Source organism: Malaclemys terrapin, chromosome 2, assembly GCF_027887155.1.
Source record: "Malaclemys terrapin pileata isolate rMalTer1 chromosome 2, rMalTer1.hap1, whole genome shotgun sequence".
Classification (NCBI taxonomy): domain Eukaryota; kingdom Metazoa; phylum Chordata; order Testudines; family Emydidae; genus Malaclemys; species Malaclemys terrapin.
In genome coordinates, this window is record NC_071506.1 from 138,688,397 (window position 1) to 138,703,913 (window position 15,517).

The 15,517-nt window shown below is 49.4% G+C and overlaps 2 protein-coding genes across 2 annotated transcripts; both read right to left on the reverse strand.

Annotated features, from left to right (window-relative positions):
• Positions 1-1,589: 1,589 nt before the first annotated feature.
• SNRPG (small nuclear ribonucleoprotein polypeptide G) lies at positions 1,590-3,676 on the reverse strand. Its single transcript, XM_054018447.1, has 4 exons — positions 3,587-3,676; positions 2,967-2,989; positions 2,191-2,315; positions 1,590-1,785 (listed from the first exon to the last, which is right to left on the reverse strand). The coding sequence occupies exons 1-4, from the start codon at positions 3,616-3,618 to the stop codon at positions 1,735-1,737; spliced, it is 231 nt and encodes a 76-aa protein (XP_053874422.1). The 5' UTR covers positions 3,619-3,676; the 3' UTR covers positions 1,590-1,734.
• A 1,302-nt stretch (positions 3,677-4,978) lies between these two features.
• On the reverse strand, positions 4,979-10,120 carry FAM136A (family with sequence similarity 136 member A). Its single transcript, XM_054017775.1, has 3 exons — positions 9,959-10,120; positions 8,946-9,086; positions 4,979-7,189 (listed from the first exon to the last, which is right to left on the reverse strand). Exons 1-3 carry the CDS (start codon positions 10,043-10,045, stop codon positions 7,001-7,003), a joined length of 417 nt encoding a protein of 138 aa, XP_053873750.1. The 5' UTR covers positions 10,046-10,120; the 3' UTR covers positions 4,979-7,000.
• Positions 10,121-15,517: the final 5,397 nt, after the last annotated feature.

The following is a 15,517-nucleotide window of genomic DNA, read 5'->3' on the forward strand; positions in this document are numbered from 1 at the left end:
TTTTTTCACTAACACCTGTTCTTCAACCATTAACTAGTCCCAATAGCTTTCAATCTTTGCAACAGTAATAACCTGAAACTGACTGGGCTCTCGAGCTTGCAAATGCTTATGGATGTGATTAGGCCCATTGACTTCTCAGACTACCTTCCCCTGTTTATGCCCCCTTTAGCGCTTGCATTTCATTCCGTAATCTGTGCTTTTAAAACTCAATATTACTAAGCTGCAGTGTTAGTAGCAGCATAAGTAAAGCCTTCCAACTGAATCTTCTATGTTTAAAGGTAATTAAATATAAACATTTCCTCTGAAACAAACTACCAGAGTAGAGGATGATATTGAGAAGCAAGCTGCAGCAGGGGCTTGATCATCCTTTAAACAGTAGATGCATATCCTGGGAAGATTAGGTTGTTTCCATGAGTCATGTCTGTGCCTTCTAATCTACTGTGGAGCAAAGTGTAAAGCCACAGAATCTTCATACCAGAATATTTATATTCATGCTAGTTATTGATAGTTTAATCTTTTGAAGATCCTTAGGACTGGCATATTCTTCAGCATTTTTAAGTCTGTTTCCAGTAGCAGTAGCTCATGTGTCTGTGCAAGTGATTCAGCAATAATGGAACTAGTTTTGATTTTTGCGTAATTAAATAGATGCACCTATATATGAAGCAAAAGGTGGGGCAAATGCGTCAGCCAAACCCTAGCCTATTAAAGGATTTCATTGTTTGAGAGGTTTTGCACCACAGTAGCAAAATTGAACTATGAATCACATGCCTAGAGGCCAAATTATCTGCTGCTGTAACTCGACTAGCTATAGATGTTAGTTCACATGAGGAGGAAACAGCTCATGGTGCACGAGTTCATCTATTATACTGTGCTAGAGTTGTTCACTATGGTAAATACACTGCTGTGTGACTATCAGGAACATCACAATGAAGTAGTAGTATTACCACTACACAAGACAAACCATGTTTACTGTTTTTGATTTCCCATGGGCCTGACGCACCCAGCTCATGTAGTAATCACTGAAGGTGAACCCGGAGGCTTTACTGGAGAGGCGGAGAGTCTCTGGACTTTTTCACATCCCCTCTGGACTCCATCAGCTGGACTCGTGACTGGACCAGGATAGCCTAAATCCTTTAGGCCATCCGTCCCCGGATAAGGAAAAAGATTAGTAATTCAGTACCTTTCTGCCCTAAAGCCATTTAAAAATAGGCCAAAATCGATGGGAAAGAGGCAGATTGAACTTCACAGTGCTACTAGTAACAACGTAGGAAAAGATTCATGGTCCAGATTCTGACTCTTTTCTGCTGTGAAGACTGGAGACCTGTTCCTAGACATTTTTCACTTGAAATAATGGAGAGGAAAGATAAAAAGTCTCTAGTCATGCTGGCCTAAAAGCTTGTATATTAATAAATGGTCAAATAAAAAAAAGTATAGCTCATCTATTGTACTACCACAGAAATATAAATCAACACAAGTCTCTCACTTACTTCTGTTGCACTCAAGAGCCAAGACTTCCTGGAATATGCTCAAGATACTTCAGCAGGCAACTGGCACCAGTTTTAAGAGGAAGTTAAATTAATTTACTCAAGTTATGTTAACCATTACAAAATTTATTTAACAAAAATAAGTTTACATGAGGAATGTACAGGTCCTGAAGAATCCTCATTAGTTAGCAAGACAGCTGGCGTTAAGGGGAGGTTTATCACAGCTCTAGGCAGGAGTTCACTGCTTAATCTATACTCGTTCCAAGGCTTCTAACATGATGATGCTGTTTCCTCGTATTACCTAAAAATAAGGAATATAAAAAAATTAGAATTCTATAATGACCAATGTGGTTTAGCAGAACTAGAGATGGGACAAAGATCAGGAGTATTTAATACTACCAAAAAAACCCAGCTAGGAAGCTGTCTACAGCATGTATATTTCTCCAGATTAGCTCTTCTAGAAACACGAACAGCAATTAACTTTGACCCATAAACCGCCCAGAGATTATTCAGTGACAGATATGGTGTGGACTAGCTAGTTTCCTAGAATTCACCTGGTTCAGGCACATTTGCTAGAAAATATTGCTCATCACCACGACGGGTGGGGACTAGGGAAAAAGAGAGTCTGAAATAAAGATCCCCCTCCCCCCTCTCTAAAAATGTTTCAACCCATACCATCCAATAGGGGTGAAAACTCTATACTTACCACCATCCCTATAGTGTTCTGTTGTCCACCTTGTGCCATCTCCACACACTCATCTATCACTAGATTCATGAAGGGGTCAAACCCTCGCAATATCCCTTGGACATGTCGGCCACCATTTAGCTTCACTAGAAGAAATATTTGATTAATAATAATAATAATAATAATAATAATAAAAAAAAGTTACCGGCATGCAGCTGTAGTACTTAGCTTTCTTGGTTACAAAGTGTTACCTTTGAGACCGGAGCTTTAGAACCATCTTTTAATGCTATGACAGTTTGAAACATTAGTCATACTGCATGTGAACGGCCCATTGCTTACTAGAACTAGTATTCCCCATACCACAGGCTTCATATGCAAAAATGCAGTATAATAATGAGGAAGTCTGGATGGTGGTCAATATTAGCAGACCGTGGTCTAATATTATCACGTATAATATCCCTCAAAATGCAGGAGTAAAGTTACATTAAGGCTTCGTAGTGGTTAGGCATTTAGTGTGCTAGTGACCACTGTTCTGATGTGTTCCTGTTATCCTTGGGGAATGTTTTTGTACCATTCTTGATATTAGGATGTGTTTGCGCGAGTACACTGACTAGCACTTCTTAGGAATGTGTACTTCTGCAATATCAGCCCTGTTCTTGCCAGATTCCGTGAGCAGGTCCTGCCTCATACCAGGCCTTTAATACAAGGGCTTATGTCTCAGGCTCTCTTCCTACTACAATGGGAACTTTAAAATGACAGTGATGCTTAGAATAAATCTAGGCACATAAATAACTCACGTGATAGCTTCTTGTCCATGAATCTGAAAGCATAAGGGGGAGGAGGGAGAGACAGACACACATTAACGGGGCAGAAAGATAGTACGAGTTAACGTAAAACACGAACAGCCTGGCCCACAGGCCCTCTCCCTGGCATCCCATTGGTTTGTACGCAGGTGTCAAGCCATGGGCAATGTATGGGCTTAGTGCGGTGTTCGCTGGGCATGTTACCACTGCACTGCAGCCAGCCTGACCAAGGGCAAACAGCCAGTTGCAGCTCTACATGTATTGGGGAAGGTGGGGGGCGCCTCTGGGGCACCCAGGCTAATGTCACCCAGAATTGAGCGGGGGGGGGAGGGGTCGGTCCCTACGCACGTGCCCCTTGCCAGGGTGGATGGGGCGGGGCTGCCCCAGGGCCCTACCCGAAGTGGCACCACGCGCCCAGCACGGGGGGAGGGGTTACTTCCCACCCCGCGCAGAGAGAGAGGCCCCGCTGGTCAGCGCAGTGCATGCCGGGACGCTTGGGGAGTAGGTAATAAAGGTGGGTCCTACTGAAATTATGGCCCGGGAGCTACCCCCGCTAGCTCCACATCCCCCCCGCCCCGGGGCGGCGATCCCCGCTTTCCCCCGGCCGCACTCACTTCTTCAGCTCGGGCGGGTGCGCTTTACTCATGGTGCTGCCTCAGTCCACCACAACCGCCTGGCGCTCCTCCGCACGGATCCAGCTCTGGCGTCACCGCGTCCGCGGCTCAGCAACCAATCGGGGATTACGCCGAGGCCGCGTGCTTAACCCCTTTCAGCCAATCAACAGTAACGCCGGGAACGCATGCGTATGACTTAAAAATCATCACTTAAGCCAACCAGCGTGATCGCCGGTATATTCTGCGGGTGACCTCACTGACCCGACAGCCAATGCGGGCCGTGCCGCTTTCCCGGCAGCGCCACAGCGAGGGCACGTGACTCACTTCCCCCGTATTCCTCAGAATAGAGGCTTTATCTACTTAGTGGCAGCTCGTGAGCAACATAGTTGCAGAAGGCACGTTGACAGCAGATGTTCACCACACGGAGCCGTCAGCAGCCGTCTTGCCATTGCACCATAAACACCGAAGCACCAAAAATATTGATGCGCGGCTCCCCACGGCAATACGACCCTGCTTGTAGTATTTAGCTGCCCACCTACAGCAGCTTATATTGGAGCCAGAGCAGCCCAAACGCAGGAGGTTTGGATCCACGTTTTTGGTTCGTCTCACTTAAAACGTTACAAAATCCAAATGCCAATTCGGGTTTCAAACACGTCCAAAATGTGGATCTCGCTCTGATTTAGAGGGGACTGGAAACCAATCAGAAATTTCAATGCAGGAGAAGCCTTTGCTGCCACCTCTTTCCCTGTCTTGTCTATTTCGATTGTAAGCTCGTTGGGGAAGGGACTCTCCACTGTTCTGTTTGCAAAGCGCCTAGCACAGGGGTCAGCAACCTTTCAGAAGTGGTGTGCCGAGTCTTCATTTATTCACTCTAATTTAAGGTTTCGTGTGCCAGTAATACACGTTAACGTTTTTAGAAGGTCTCTTTCTACAAGTCTATAATATATAACTAAACTATTGTTGTATGTAAAGTAAATAAGGTTTTTAAAATGTTTAAGAAGCTTCCTTTAAAATTAAATTAAAATGCAGAGTCCCCCGGCTTGGTGGCCAGGACCCGGGCAGTGTGAGTGTCAATGAAAATCAGCTCGCGAGCCGCCTTTGGCATGCGTGTCATAGGTTGCCTACCCCTGCCCTAGCAAGATGGAGCTCAATTTTGCATTGCTCCCACTAGGCACTAAACATGATTGCTAATAAGGTTGTCTTTTGGTTCCCAAGCAGTGAGTTGGAACTAGAGCTGTTTTAAATGTTAGCCAGTGGGTTTCACTCCTACAGCTATAATACAAAATGAAGACTTCAAGAGAGGAAAACACACTAGAACATGTAAAATCAAAATCTAGCACTTCTCACAATGAAGCCATGACGAGCCTTGGCGTAAGTAAAAATACAGAGGAGTTGTCATTTAAAATTTATTTTTGAATCAAACTTAGAAAATAAATCAGTTTTTAAAAGGACAGAACAAAATGGTTGTGTTCATTATAGCTGTTCCTGAGAAGGTACAGACAGGTCATTCAGCTCACAATAAATAGAACCATCCTAAGATACTTGCTACAGTGTCTCCAGCCACAAGGACAGGACAAGGTGGTGGTGCTGCTGTTTACTGGATGTCATTTCCCCTTTTTAGTTTGGTGGTGATCATCTCTGTATTGTGCTCATTTACCTTGAGGACCGCAGATTTCAAAACTGCCTCCTCCTGTAGCTGAGTAGTTCCACATCTGAGGCAGCCAGTAATGCTGCGCCATGACTAATGGAGCGCATTAACCTTGCCCCAGCATTCAAGCCAACCTCCTCTGCATTGCTTCCTGTCCCTGCTGCTCCAGGGAAGAACAAGGTCTGAAATCAACCTCAAGCCTGCACTGCAACATGCTGCAGAATCTGATTGTGCATTTACGCTGCTGTAAATCCATTGCTTTAGCAGAGAAACTCCTGATTTATACCAGGATGAGGGAGAACAGAGACAGGCTCTCTGTGTGTTTAATTAGGAATATCAGGTCAAAAAGGAGGAGAGAATCCACCTATTAAAACCTTCAGTGGTGGTTTTGCAGAGGCTCAGGTGAGGACAGTTATTTATGCCACACTGCATGGAACAATGTACCTGGTATAACTCTTAATGATAGATTTCAGGCCCAACACTGCTATTCCTTACCCCACTATAAATCAGGAGCAACTCCACTAAAGCCAATAGAGTCACACTGGTGTAAAACCAGCAGGAGTGGATCATTAAGTGGCATTGGCCATTCCTTTCCAACACACCATGCTACTTCTCGTGACTCATCGGCACTGGATGACCTTGCTCTCTTAGTAGAATTAGACACTGCAGGGTTGGTGGCCTGATGAGATCAGAGGAAGTCAAGGGGCTGATTCTCCACTCAGGCACACTGGGTTTACACACAGGCAAATCTCTATTTATTCCAGTGGAATTACTCCTGATTTATACCAGTGTGAGTGGCAGTAGAGGCCCAAGGTGTTTTAACTGCACAGACTTGACCTACCAATGCAAAAATATTCTCCCTGACTACTTCGTGTCTCCTGATGGAAGAAACATTATAAGAGAAACAGACTGATTATCTAATACATTGCATACACTCCCTTTTCAACTGTTCCTTCTAACAACAAAAGGCACCTGCACTAGAGGGACAAGGGGAACCTGTCAGTGCTAGACAATAAATTCTGCAGATGTGAGAACAGCTGAGGAGGAGAAATTCCTGTCCCCCTGTTCACAACAGCCTGGAGAACAAGTGAGGCAGGGACACTGGACATTTGAACTCTAGGGCATCAGTTCAAACCCAACCCAGTGATAGTTTCACTTCAAATCCTCCTAGCCGCTCACATCACCACCATGAAAAGGATATGGAGACTGGACTTTTGGAGCCAGATCCTCAGTGGGTTTACACTGGCACAGCTCCACTGACACTAACGGAGCTACACTGATTTACATCTGCTGAGAACCTGGCCCTTAACTCTTGCAGGGCACAATTGAGGCATATTGGTTAGGCAGCACTGGGGAAGCTTGCATTGCTGTTATACCTTCTTAGGGATATAGGCCCTTCAGGCTCCAGGCCTGTTAAACTGGTGCCTTCCAGCAGCTCTACATTCACGAGGGACGTCAAGGTCAGTGGAGGACACTGCTATTATCAGCATGGTCTGTATATACACTAACCATTAATCCTTTGAGGACTGGGGCAAAGTCACTAGTCTGTCCTCTCCACAACTGGTGACACTCCTCAAATCAGCCCCAGACCACCAAGCCCTTAAACCAAACCAGCTCTTGAATGGACCACTGCAATACTTGGAAAATACAAAATCACTCTTGTCATCCATTTTCATTCCTCAATTTCCAACACGAATCTCCGTGTGCACGTCTCTCTTTTAATAGGAACTACATGTCTCCCTCTCTCTCCCCAAACAGACACAGCTTTATTGTGCAATGGCTGCCAGAGTCTCCTTCATTTTCTTGGTCATGCTGGGGATGAGATGCACGTGATCGTCCACGCACTTCGTCACGCAGCTCTCCAGCTGTTGTTTCACCTGCTGCTCCTTGCGCCCTGAATCCAGGGAATCTTTGGCTTTGTCATTACAGTGCATCGTGCAGCGAGCCAAACGGTCCTGCAAACGAGAATTCCGGACAGTTAGAGTTCATGCAGCTGCGAGCAAAATGCATTGGGTGGTGGAGTGGCTGGACAAATGAGCTCTTAGCCTGCCATCTAAGAAGTGGCGGTCATGCCTTTGGACACAGAACAAAATTATTTCTAATAGAGGGGATGGATGGCAGAAGAATGAAGCTTGCTGCGGGCTGGAAGTTTATTACCATTTGCAATGAGACCTCCAAACTCATTTTAGGTTATCATGCTTAGGTTATCCAACAACTATCAGAGGCTATGCGGTGGTCTACATGCAATAAGTCGGGCAGGGTGTCTCAGCCTAGCTCATTGATTCAAGGCCAGAAGGGACCATTGTGATCATCTAGTCTGACCTCCTGTACTACACAGGCCAGAGAATGCCCCAAAATAATTCCTAGAGCAGAGCTTTCTGCAAAACATCCAATCCTGATTTAAAATTGTCAGTGATCCATCAAAACCCTTGGAAGTTGTTCCAGTGGTTAATTACTCTCACTGTTCCATGTGGCTAGCAGTTTACATGGAGACCGAGGACTGAATGATGTGTATTTGACACAGGGCATTTCACCTCTAGGTCATCAGTATTAACCAAACTCAGGTCGGTAGCAGCTTAGAGATGTTGCAATGGCTGCATGATGCTCTATGGGAAATACGCTTGGTGGGTCTCAGCCCAGTTCCTAGTAGGCATCTCCCCTGCATAAAAAAAGCTGTACCTAGGGTGACCAGATGTCCCGATTTTATAGGGACAGTCCTGATTTTGGGTCCTTTTCTTATATAGGCTCCTATTACCCCCCACCCCCTGTCCTGATTTTTCATATTTGCTGTCTGGTCACCCTAGCTGTACCACTGCTGGGACCCCTATTGAGATTCTCAGGAGAGAGGCCCTTGCAGATCACATTGTTCTATGACCCCAAAATGCCATTCTTCTGAAGCAGGACAGAGTCAAATTCAGTAGTGTGGCAAAGAGAGAAAGGACGGTCCTGTCGTTAAAACATGGGAGACCTGAGTATAAGTCCCTGCTTGGCCACAGACGTCCTGTGTGATCTTGGGCGAATGACTCTGTGTGACTCAGTTCCCAATCTGTAAACTGAGACCAGCACTGCCCTACCTCCCAGGGTGTTGTGAAGGGAATGTGTGAACAGACTGGGAGGCTCTGAGATACAATGGTAACAGGGGCCATCAAAATACCTCAGATAGATCAAAGCTTTCCCTCTGCCCACTCCATAGGTGCTCCAAGGACTCCCGCCTGCTCCAGCCTCCCTGCTTTCAGATTAGCACCTTTCACCAGCACTAGAACTGGAGCACTGAGAAAAAAAAATCTATCCTAACTAGACACGTTCTCTTTGCAGGAGGTTCTCCTTCCTGATGACCTGAGCTTTCAAGCCTTGTGCTGCATAATGAGCCTGGATTTAACACAGAGCAGAACCTTGAGGATCCAATACCCCCCTCCCTCACAGCCTTCTCTTTTCCAAAATGAGATGCGCCATTCATGTTACCAACTCTCTGCTTGGGTGCGTCCCCTTTTGTCCAGGTTACTTTTGCAACGGGGTTTGGCACAGCACTGACTCGCCCCACATCCCAAACCCGTCCACATCCACGGCAAACCTCTGCACACGGCTTGAGACTAAACTGGGAGAAGATTCCATCTGGAGTTGGGGCCCAGTAGACCGCCACTGTTGATGCTATTTCCCTATGGCACGTCAGTGCTAACCCGCACCGGGGTCCATCGGTCACCTTCTCCGCACCTGAAACCTCTCCAGCTCTTTGGTGACGACGGCCTGGGCCTGGGCCAGGGGTGCGTGGCAGCGCTCGATGCAATGATGCACCTGCTGCATGGAGGCCATGTCATTCTCGCAGCAGTCGGCGCTGCACCGAAACATGTTACCCTGCAAAGAGCGGGAAAGAATGCTGGCTGGGATCGGGCTGCGGGCTCTGTGGCACCAGAGGCTGGGCTTTTCCAAAGCTGTTGCCTGTAGCAACGCGCATCTGAACCCCTCACTCCCAATACACATATCCCATCCAGTGGGGGCCCTGGGCATATAGTGCAGACCTCCCAACCAGACTTGTCTGGCTTTGACCCCCAACTCTCCTTGAGCATAGCACTGACCCATCCACCCACCTACCCCAATCCGGTGAGGGGCCCAGATCCCTGCTCACACACTTCAGCAGGCCTGGGGGCACAGTTCACTGACCCCTTCCTCCAGGGTCCCTCTACATACATACACACACGGGGGGATGCGGGGGTGGGGGCCAGGCTCACTGGTTTCCTCCTCCCATTCCCAGAAAGGGCCAGGCCCCCAGGGCAGCCATTGCAATGGGTCAGAAAGCAAGGTGCTAATAGGGTTGTTGGGAGGAGAGGAGCAGGTAGATGTGGGGGGCAGTAAATGGGGGAGCTGCTGCCCACCCACCCCAATTCGGTGAGGGGCCTAGATCCCTGCTCACATACTTCAGTGGGCCTGGGGGCACAGCTCACGGACCCCTTCCCCCAGGGTCCCTCTACACACACACACACACGGGGGGGGGGAGGAGAGGGGGGGAGCCAGGTTCACTGGTTTCCTCCCCCCATTACCAGAGGGGGCCAGCCCCCCAGGGCAGGCATGGCAATGGGTCAGAGAGCAGGGTGCTAATGGGGGCTGTTGGGGGGAGAGGAGCAGGTAGATGTGGGGGGCAGTAAATGGGGGAGGTGCTGTGGCGGGCAGCAGAGAAGGGGGGGCGGAGAGGGGCCAGTGGGGACCCCATCTCCTCCTCTCCTCGTTACCTGCATCTTCCGGATGTTCTCCCGCTCCAGCCCCTGCACCATGCTGTCGATGGCCTCCTGCATCCTGCTCTGCTGAGCCTCGGCCATACCGCCCGCCCGGCAGCGCGCACATGGGCCAGAGGACACCGGCCGCCCCCTGTGTTCACCTCCGGGTCAGCGCAGCCCGGCGCTTCCGAGGGGGCGGGGGGAAAGGGGGTCCCTGCCTGGGGGGAACAGCGGCCTCTGGTGCCCGGCTGCGGGCATTGCAAGCCTGGGATCCCCCCGTCTGCCTCTGCTGAGAGACTCGCTCACTCACCGTCTACACATCACCAGCACGTCTTGTGTCATACTCGTGCTCAGCCACGTGGATAGCTAGATAGATGGGGTGGATGGGGATAGATAGAGGGGGTGCGTGGGATAGATAGATAGAGGGGGTGCGTGGGGATAGATAGATAGATAGATGGGGTGCGTGGGGATAGATAGATGGGGTGGATGGGGATAGATAGAGGGGGTGCGTGGGATAGATAGATAGAGGGGGTGCGTGGGGATAGATAGATAGATAGATGGGGTGCGTGGGGATAGATAGATGGGGTGTATGGGGATAGATAGATAAATAGATAGATGCGGTGTATGAGGATGGGTAGATAGATAAATCGAGGGGGTGGACAGACAGACAGACGAGGAGTGTCTGGGGATAGAGAGAAGGAAAGGACAGAGATGGCAGGAAGATTTGATCCCATCTGATCCCATCCAGTAGAGGGCAGCGGTGCACAAGCCAGCCAATTATAGTATAGAGGCAGGGGACAGGGAGCAGGGGGAGGGTTGGATGGGTCGGGAGTTCGGGGGGGAGGGGCTGTCGGGGTGGGGAGAGGGGGAGGGGGAGGGATCGGAGCAGTCAGGGGACAAGGAGCAGGGGGAGGGTTGGATGGGGCAGGAGTCCTGGGGGTCTGTCTGGGGGCAGGGGTGTGCATAAAGGTTGGGGCAGCCAGGTGACAGGTAGGGGGGCAGTTAGGGTGGGGAGGGGGTCTCAGGAGGGGGCAGTCAGGGGACAAGGAGCGGGGGGGGTTGGAGGTTCTGAGTGGGGTGGGAAGTGGGAGGGAGTGGATGGGGTGGGGCTCTCCCCCACGCTCTTTTTTGATTGTTGAAATATGGTAACCCTAAAAAAGCGGTGCCCTGGCTCAGCAGGGAGGAGCTGCCTTCTGGAGGCACCGGAGAGCCAGAGCGTTGGCTTGCAGGGGCGGCGAGCCCCAGCCATGGAGGAGCCGTCATGGTACAGGGCGGGTGCAGCCCTGCAAAGACGGCAGCACTGGTAGCAGGGAGCAGCTGCCCCCTCCCCCCCCGCCCCTCCTACCCAGGCTGTGGCCTGGTGCCCCCCCCCGGGGAGCTCCTGCAGGCTGCAGCAGATGCATGTGCCCCTCCCAGCTCCCGTGCGCTCCCTGTCTCCCCCCTCGCCACACTTGGGCTCTACGGCTCCCGGGCATGTGAGCCGCTGGGGCGCGGGGCCCTGAGCCTGTTCCAGAAGGGGCAGCGGTGGCTCACACTCCTGGGAGCCGCAGAGCCTGAGCACGACGAAGGGACAGCCAGGGGGCACATGGGGAGCCAGTGCCCGTATGCATCCACTGCAGCCTGCAGGAGCCCCCGGGAGGGGGCGGGGGGCACGCCGGGCAGGAGGGGCAAGAGGTGCAGCTGCTCCCCGCTAGCCGCGCTGCCGCCTTTGCAGGGCTGCTGCCCCCCTGCACCGCACCAGCTCCTCCATGGCTGGGGCTTGCCGCTGCCGCAAGTCGACACTCTGGCTCTCTGGTGCCTCCGGATGGCGGCTCCTCCCTGCCGAGCTGCTGCAGCAGCCCAAGCCCAGCAAACCCAGTGAGTGGACTCGGGGCGGGGGCTGCCGGGGTGGGGTGAGGAGGGGAGGGCTCGCGGGGGGGCTGTGCACCCTCCAGGGGAGTTCAGGGGGTGAGGAGGAGGGAACCTGGTCTGGGGAGCAGTCCCTGGGCACAGCTGGCCCCTGGGGTCTATAAAGGCTTGTTGGGATTTGCCCCTCAATGAACCAATGTGCGGAGGGTAGGGGGGAGTGGAGGGAGGGCACAAGCTAGAAGTTTCGCCTAGGGCGCAAAATATCCTTGCACCAGCCCTGGCTGTGACCCAGGCCATGACCCAGGCCAGTGGAATGGTTACAGTTACATGGTTACAGTTCTTTCAGACATAAGGCCGCTGGTGGCTTTCCAATCCAGTCCACTTGGTCAATGCCTATTGGTGAAGTCAGTCCGCAGATTGGGATGGCTCCATGTCCACTCTGGGCTGCTACGTCAATGTGTATTTAAGATTCTTAAGACTGTGGATTATTGATGTGACAGACCGTAACAGTCTGCTGTAGCAACAGGAGTTAGTGTAATTAATACTCAATATATTCCAGGGACTATTCTCTGCATTCATACTAAAAATCCTTAGGCCAGTGGGACGAATTCACTCATAAGCAACGGGCTTAAATCTCTCTTGAGGTGTTGTGCTGGCCCTCTGGTCAGGGCGAATTTCACGCCGTGTTCATTCATCCGGAGCAGTAGCAGCTGCGTAAATATTGTTTTCCTGCTCTTTTAGTTTAAAAATGTGGAATCAGAGGCAATAGCCTGCAGTGTGTCATCTATGTGTGAATCTTTGCTAGCCTTCAGCCTTGATTAGGAGAGAATAGTAAATCAGGTGACAAGGGGAAATACTTTACGATTCACAGGGTTCTGAAACTCATTCTGGCTGACAGCAGTGTGTGACTTACCTTTACCTGGAATTGTCTGACAAGTGACTTGCTCAAAGTCTCAACCGTGCTTTAGCCAATTTAAAGCCATCACCTCTCTGCCTCTAAGGCCTTGTGCATGTGGGGAAAGCTTTTTCAATATAATCTAAGGCGTGAATGTAAAGCGATACAAGTCTGACATAAGAGCAGATTTTTCCGGTTTAGCTTGTGTGCTTTGGGAAAAGGGTTTTAAGCTAAACCAAAAAAAGCTCGTACACTGGAATAAGAGTGTCCTTAGAGAGGGTACACCTGTCTAAACAGTAGGTCTTGTCTACATGGAAAAGGTTTTTAAGTCACTTCCTCCAACCTCTAGCGACTAGGGGTCAGCAATCTTTCAGAAGTGGTGTGCCGAGTCTTCATTTATTCACTCTAATTTAGGGTTTCATGTGCCACAGTAATACATTTTAACGTTTTTAGAAGGCCTCTTTTTATAAGTCTATAATATATAACTAAACTATTGTTGTATGTAAAGTAATTACGTTTTTTTAAATGTTTAAGAAGCTTCATTTAAAATTAAATTAAAATGCAGAGGCCCCTGGTGAGTGCCACTGAAAATCAGCTCACATGCCACAGGTTGCCTACCCCTGCTCTAGCCAGCCAAAATGTTTAGTGGAGGAAGTACAGTTGAATGGCAGGGCAATGGGTCTGAAAAGCAGGACTCCTAGATCGAGCCACAGCTCTGCTATATGAACATGGGGCAGGTTGCTTGGCCGCTCCGTACTTCAGTGTATTACCTGTAACTTTGGTGTGATAACACTGACCTAACTCTCAGGCGTGTTTTGAGGCTTGCTTTCATGTCTAACTACTTTGAGATGTTAAAGTGAAATATTTCAAGGGCAAACCCCTATTCATAAATATTTGCCACGCTGCTTGTCAGTTCTTTCCTCAACAGGAGACCAGTTTCGGGGGATCACAGATGCTTCAAAACAACGTAGTTTTGGTTTCCTAGACACGGAGCGCATTGTATCTACATTCTCTTTCAGTATCCCTGTAGGCCTGGCTATAGAGCTTGTGTTTCTGACCTCAAAGGTGAGGTTCTGTCACAGGAAACAGTAGGAAGAACAACGCTTAGAAGTCTTTAGTCAAACCAAAGGTGGCCCTGTAGCAAACATTCAGATGCCCAGACTTGTTACAGTTCATCAGCTCCTCCCTCCTATTTTATCTTTGTGGCTTTGAGGGTATTTATTTTTTGTTCCAAGTTTACCAACATCTTGTAAGAAATATGTTTATTTGCACATCTTTAGAACCATAGATTGAGATAGCCCCAGGGCACCCATTTGAGGCACAGCCAGTCAGCGTTACTATCCCTGTTTTACGGGGGAGTGATATGAGGCACAGGGAAGTTAAGTGATTTGCTAGGGACACACACTGAGTTAGTAGCAGAGCCAGGGACAGAACCCAGTAGCCTGATGAAAAATAAAATGTTATGTGTGAAAATCTTTGTTTTTTTACAAACATCCACCCGCCCCCAAATTGTGGTTAATAAACCAAAATTCAACAATTTTCAGTTTGAAACAAAGTCTCATTTAAAATTCATTGGAAGAAATCTAGTGTCATCACCATCAAACTGGTTTAGTTTCAACTAAATTGCATTTTTTGACTACGCTAGTCGTGTCCCCCGCAGTGGCCTCGCTCCTCTTGTTACTAGATTAGTTTGCCATTGGATATAGAACAGCGATGGCCCTACATCTGTAATATGGTCTTCCTGTTTACAGCTTTTGTCCGGAAAGATGCCCTGCCCTTGGGTACCTTCTCCAAATACACCTGGCACATTACCAACATCCTGCAGGTCAAGCAAAGATTTGACACTCCTGAGGTAAGGCCTGTTTGTTCTCCTGGTTCCTCTCTAAAGACCAAGCAGGGAGCCCAGCTGGTTAGGTCAGCAGGCTGGAGAGGAGACAGGGCAGAGCTAGACACTGCTCCCGCAAACACACACATTGAGTTCAACAGGGCTACTCACCTGGGTAAAGTCAGATCTATGCAACCAAGTTTTATCAGCATGGCCTTGTCATGTAGCAGCCTGAAACCCCCCTATGTAGACTCAGCTTATACCAGCAAGTGTCTTTTTGCTGGTATAGCTTGTGTCATTCAGGGAGGGGAGGTGGCTTAAGTATACCTGGAAAAGAACTGCATGTCCACTAGGGGGCGCTGCTGGTTTAGTTATATTGGCAAAGCCTTTATAGTGCAGACAAGCCCATAGAGTTTGCAGAATTGGGGCCCTCAATTGCTTCACAACAGAGTGATTCTGAGCTGGAAAGTCTGCAATCGGCGGAAAGCATTATTTGGCAGAATTCTTTCAGTGGGAACATTTGAGCAGGGATCAGGCGAGCCTAGTCCAGCCTCAGCTAGAGGGACTAACTGATCACCAGAGCTGGGGTCAGGCAGGAATACTTCCTACAGCTTAGAAGCAAGGGCTTTGGTGATGGATTCGGGGTGGGTGGGGGATGGGGTGTTCTTTCTTCTGGAGCTCTGGGCAGGGACTGTAAGCTCAGATGGGCTTACCCCCCACTGTCCGCTTTCTGGGTCTGTAGAGATGGTGGGCAGGCGCGTGTGAAGCTGAGGTTGTATGCCCCCACTCTGCCTTGTTCCTGAGAGTCTGCAGGCTAAGGGACAGTGCCAAATACAGCTTGGTAGTAGTTGTATTTGGCACTGCCACTAACGCTCTATGCTGATCATCTGTGCCTGGCTTCTGTTGCAAGATGCCCTTGGAAATCACACGCAGCTTCATCCAGAACCGGGATGGGACCTATGAGCTGTTTAAGTGCCCGAAGGTTGAAGTGGAGAGCATCGCGGAG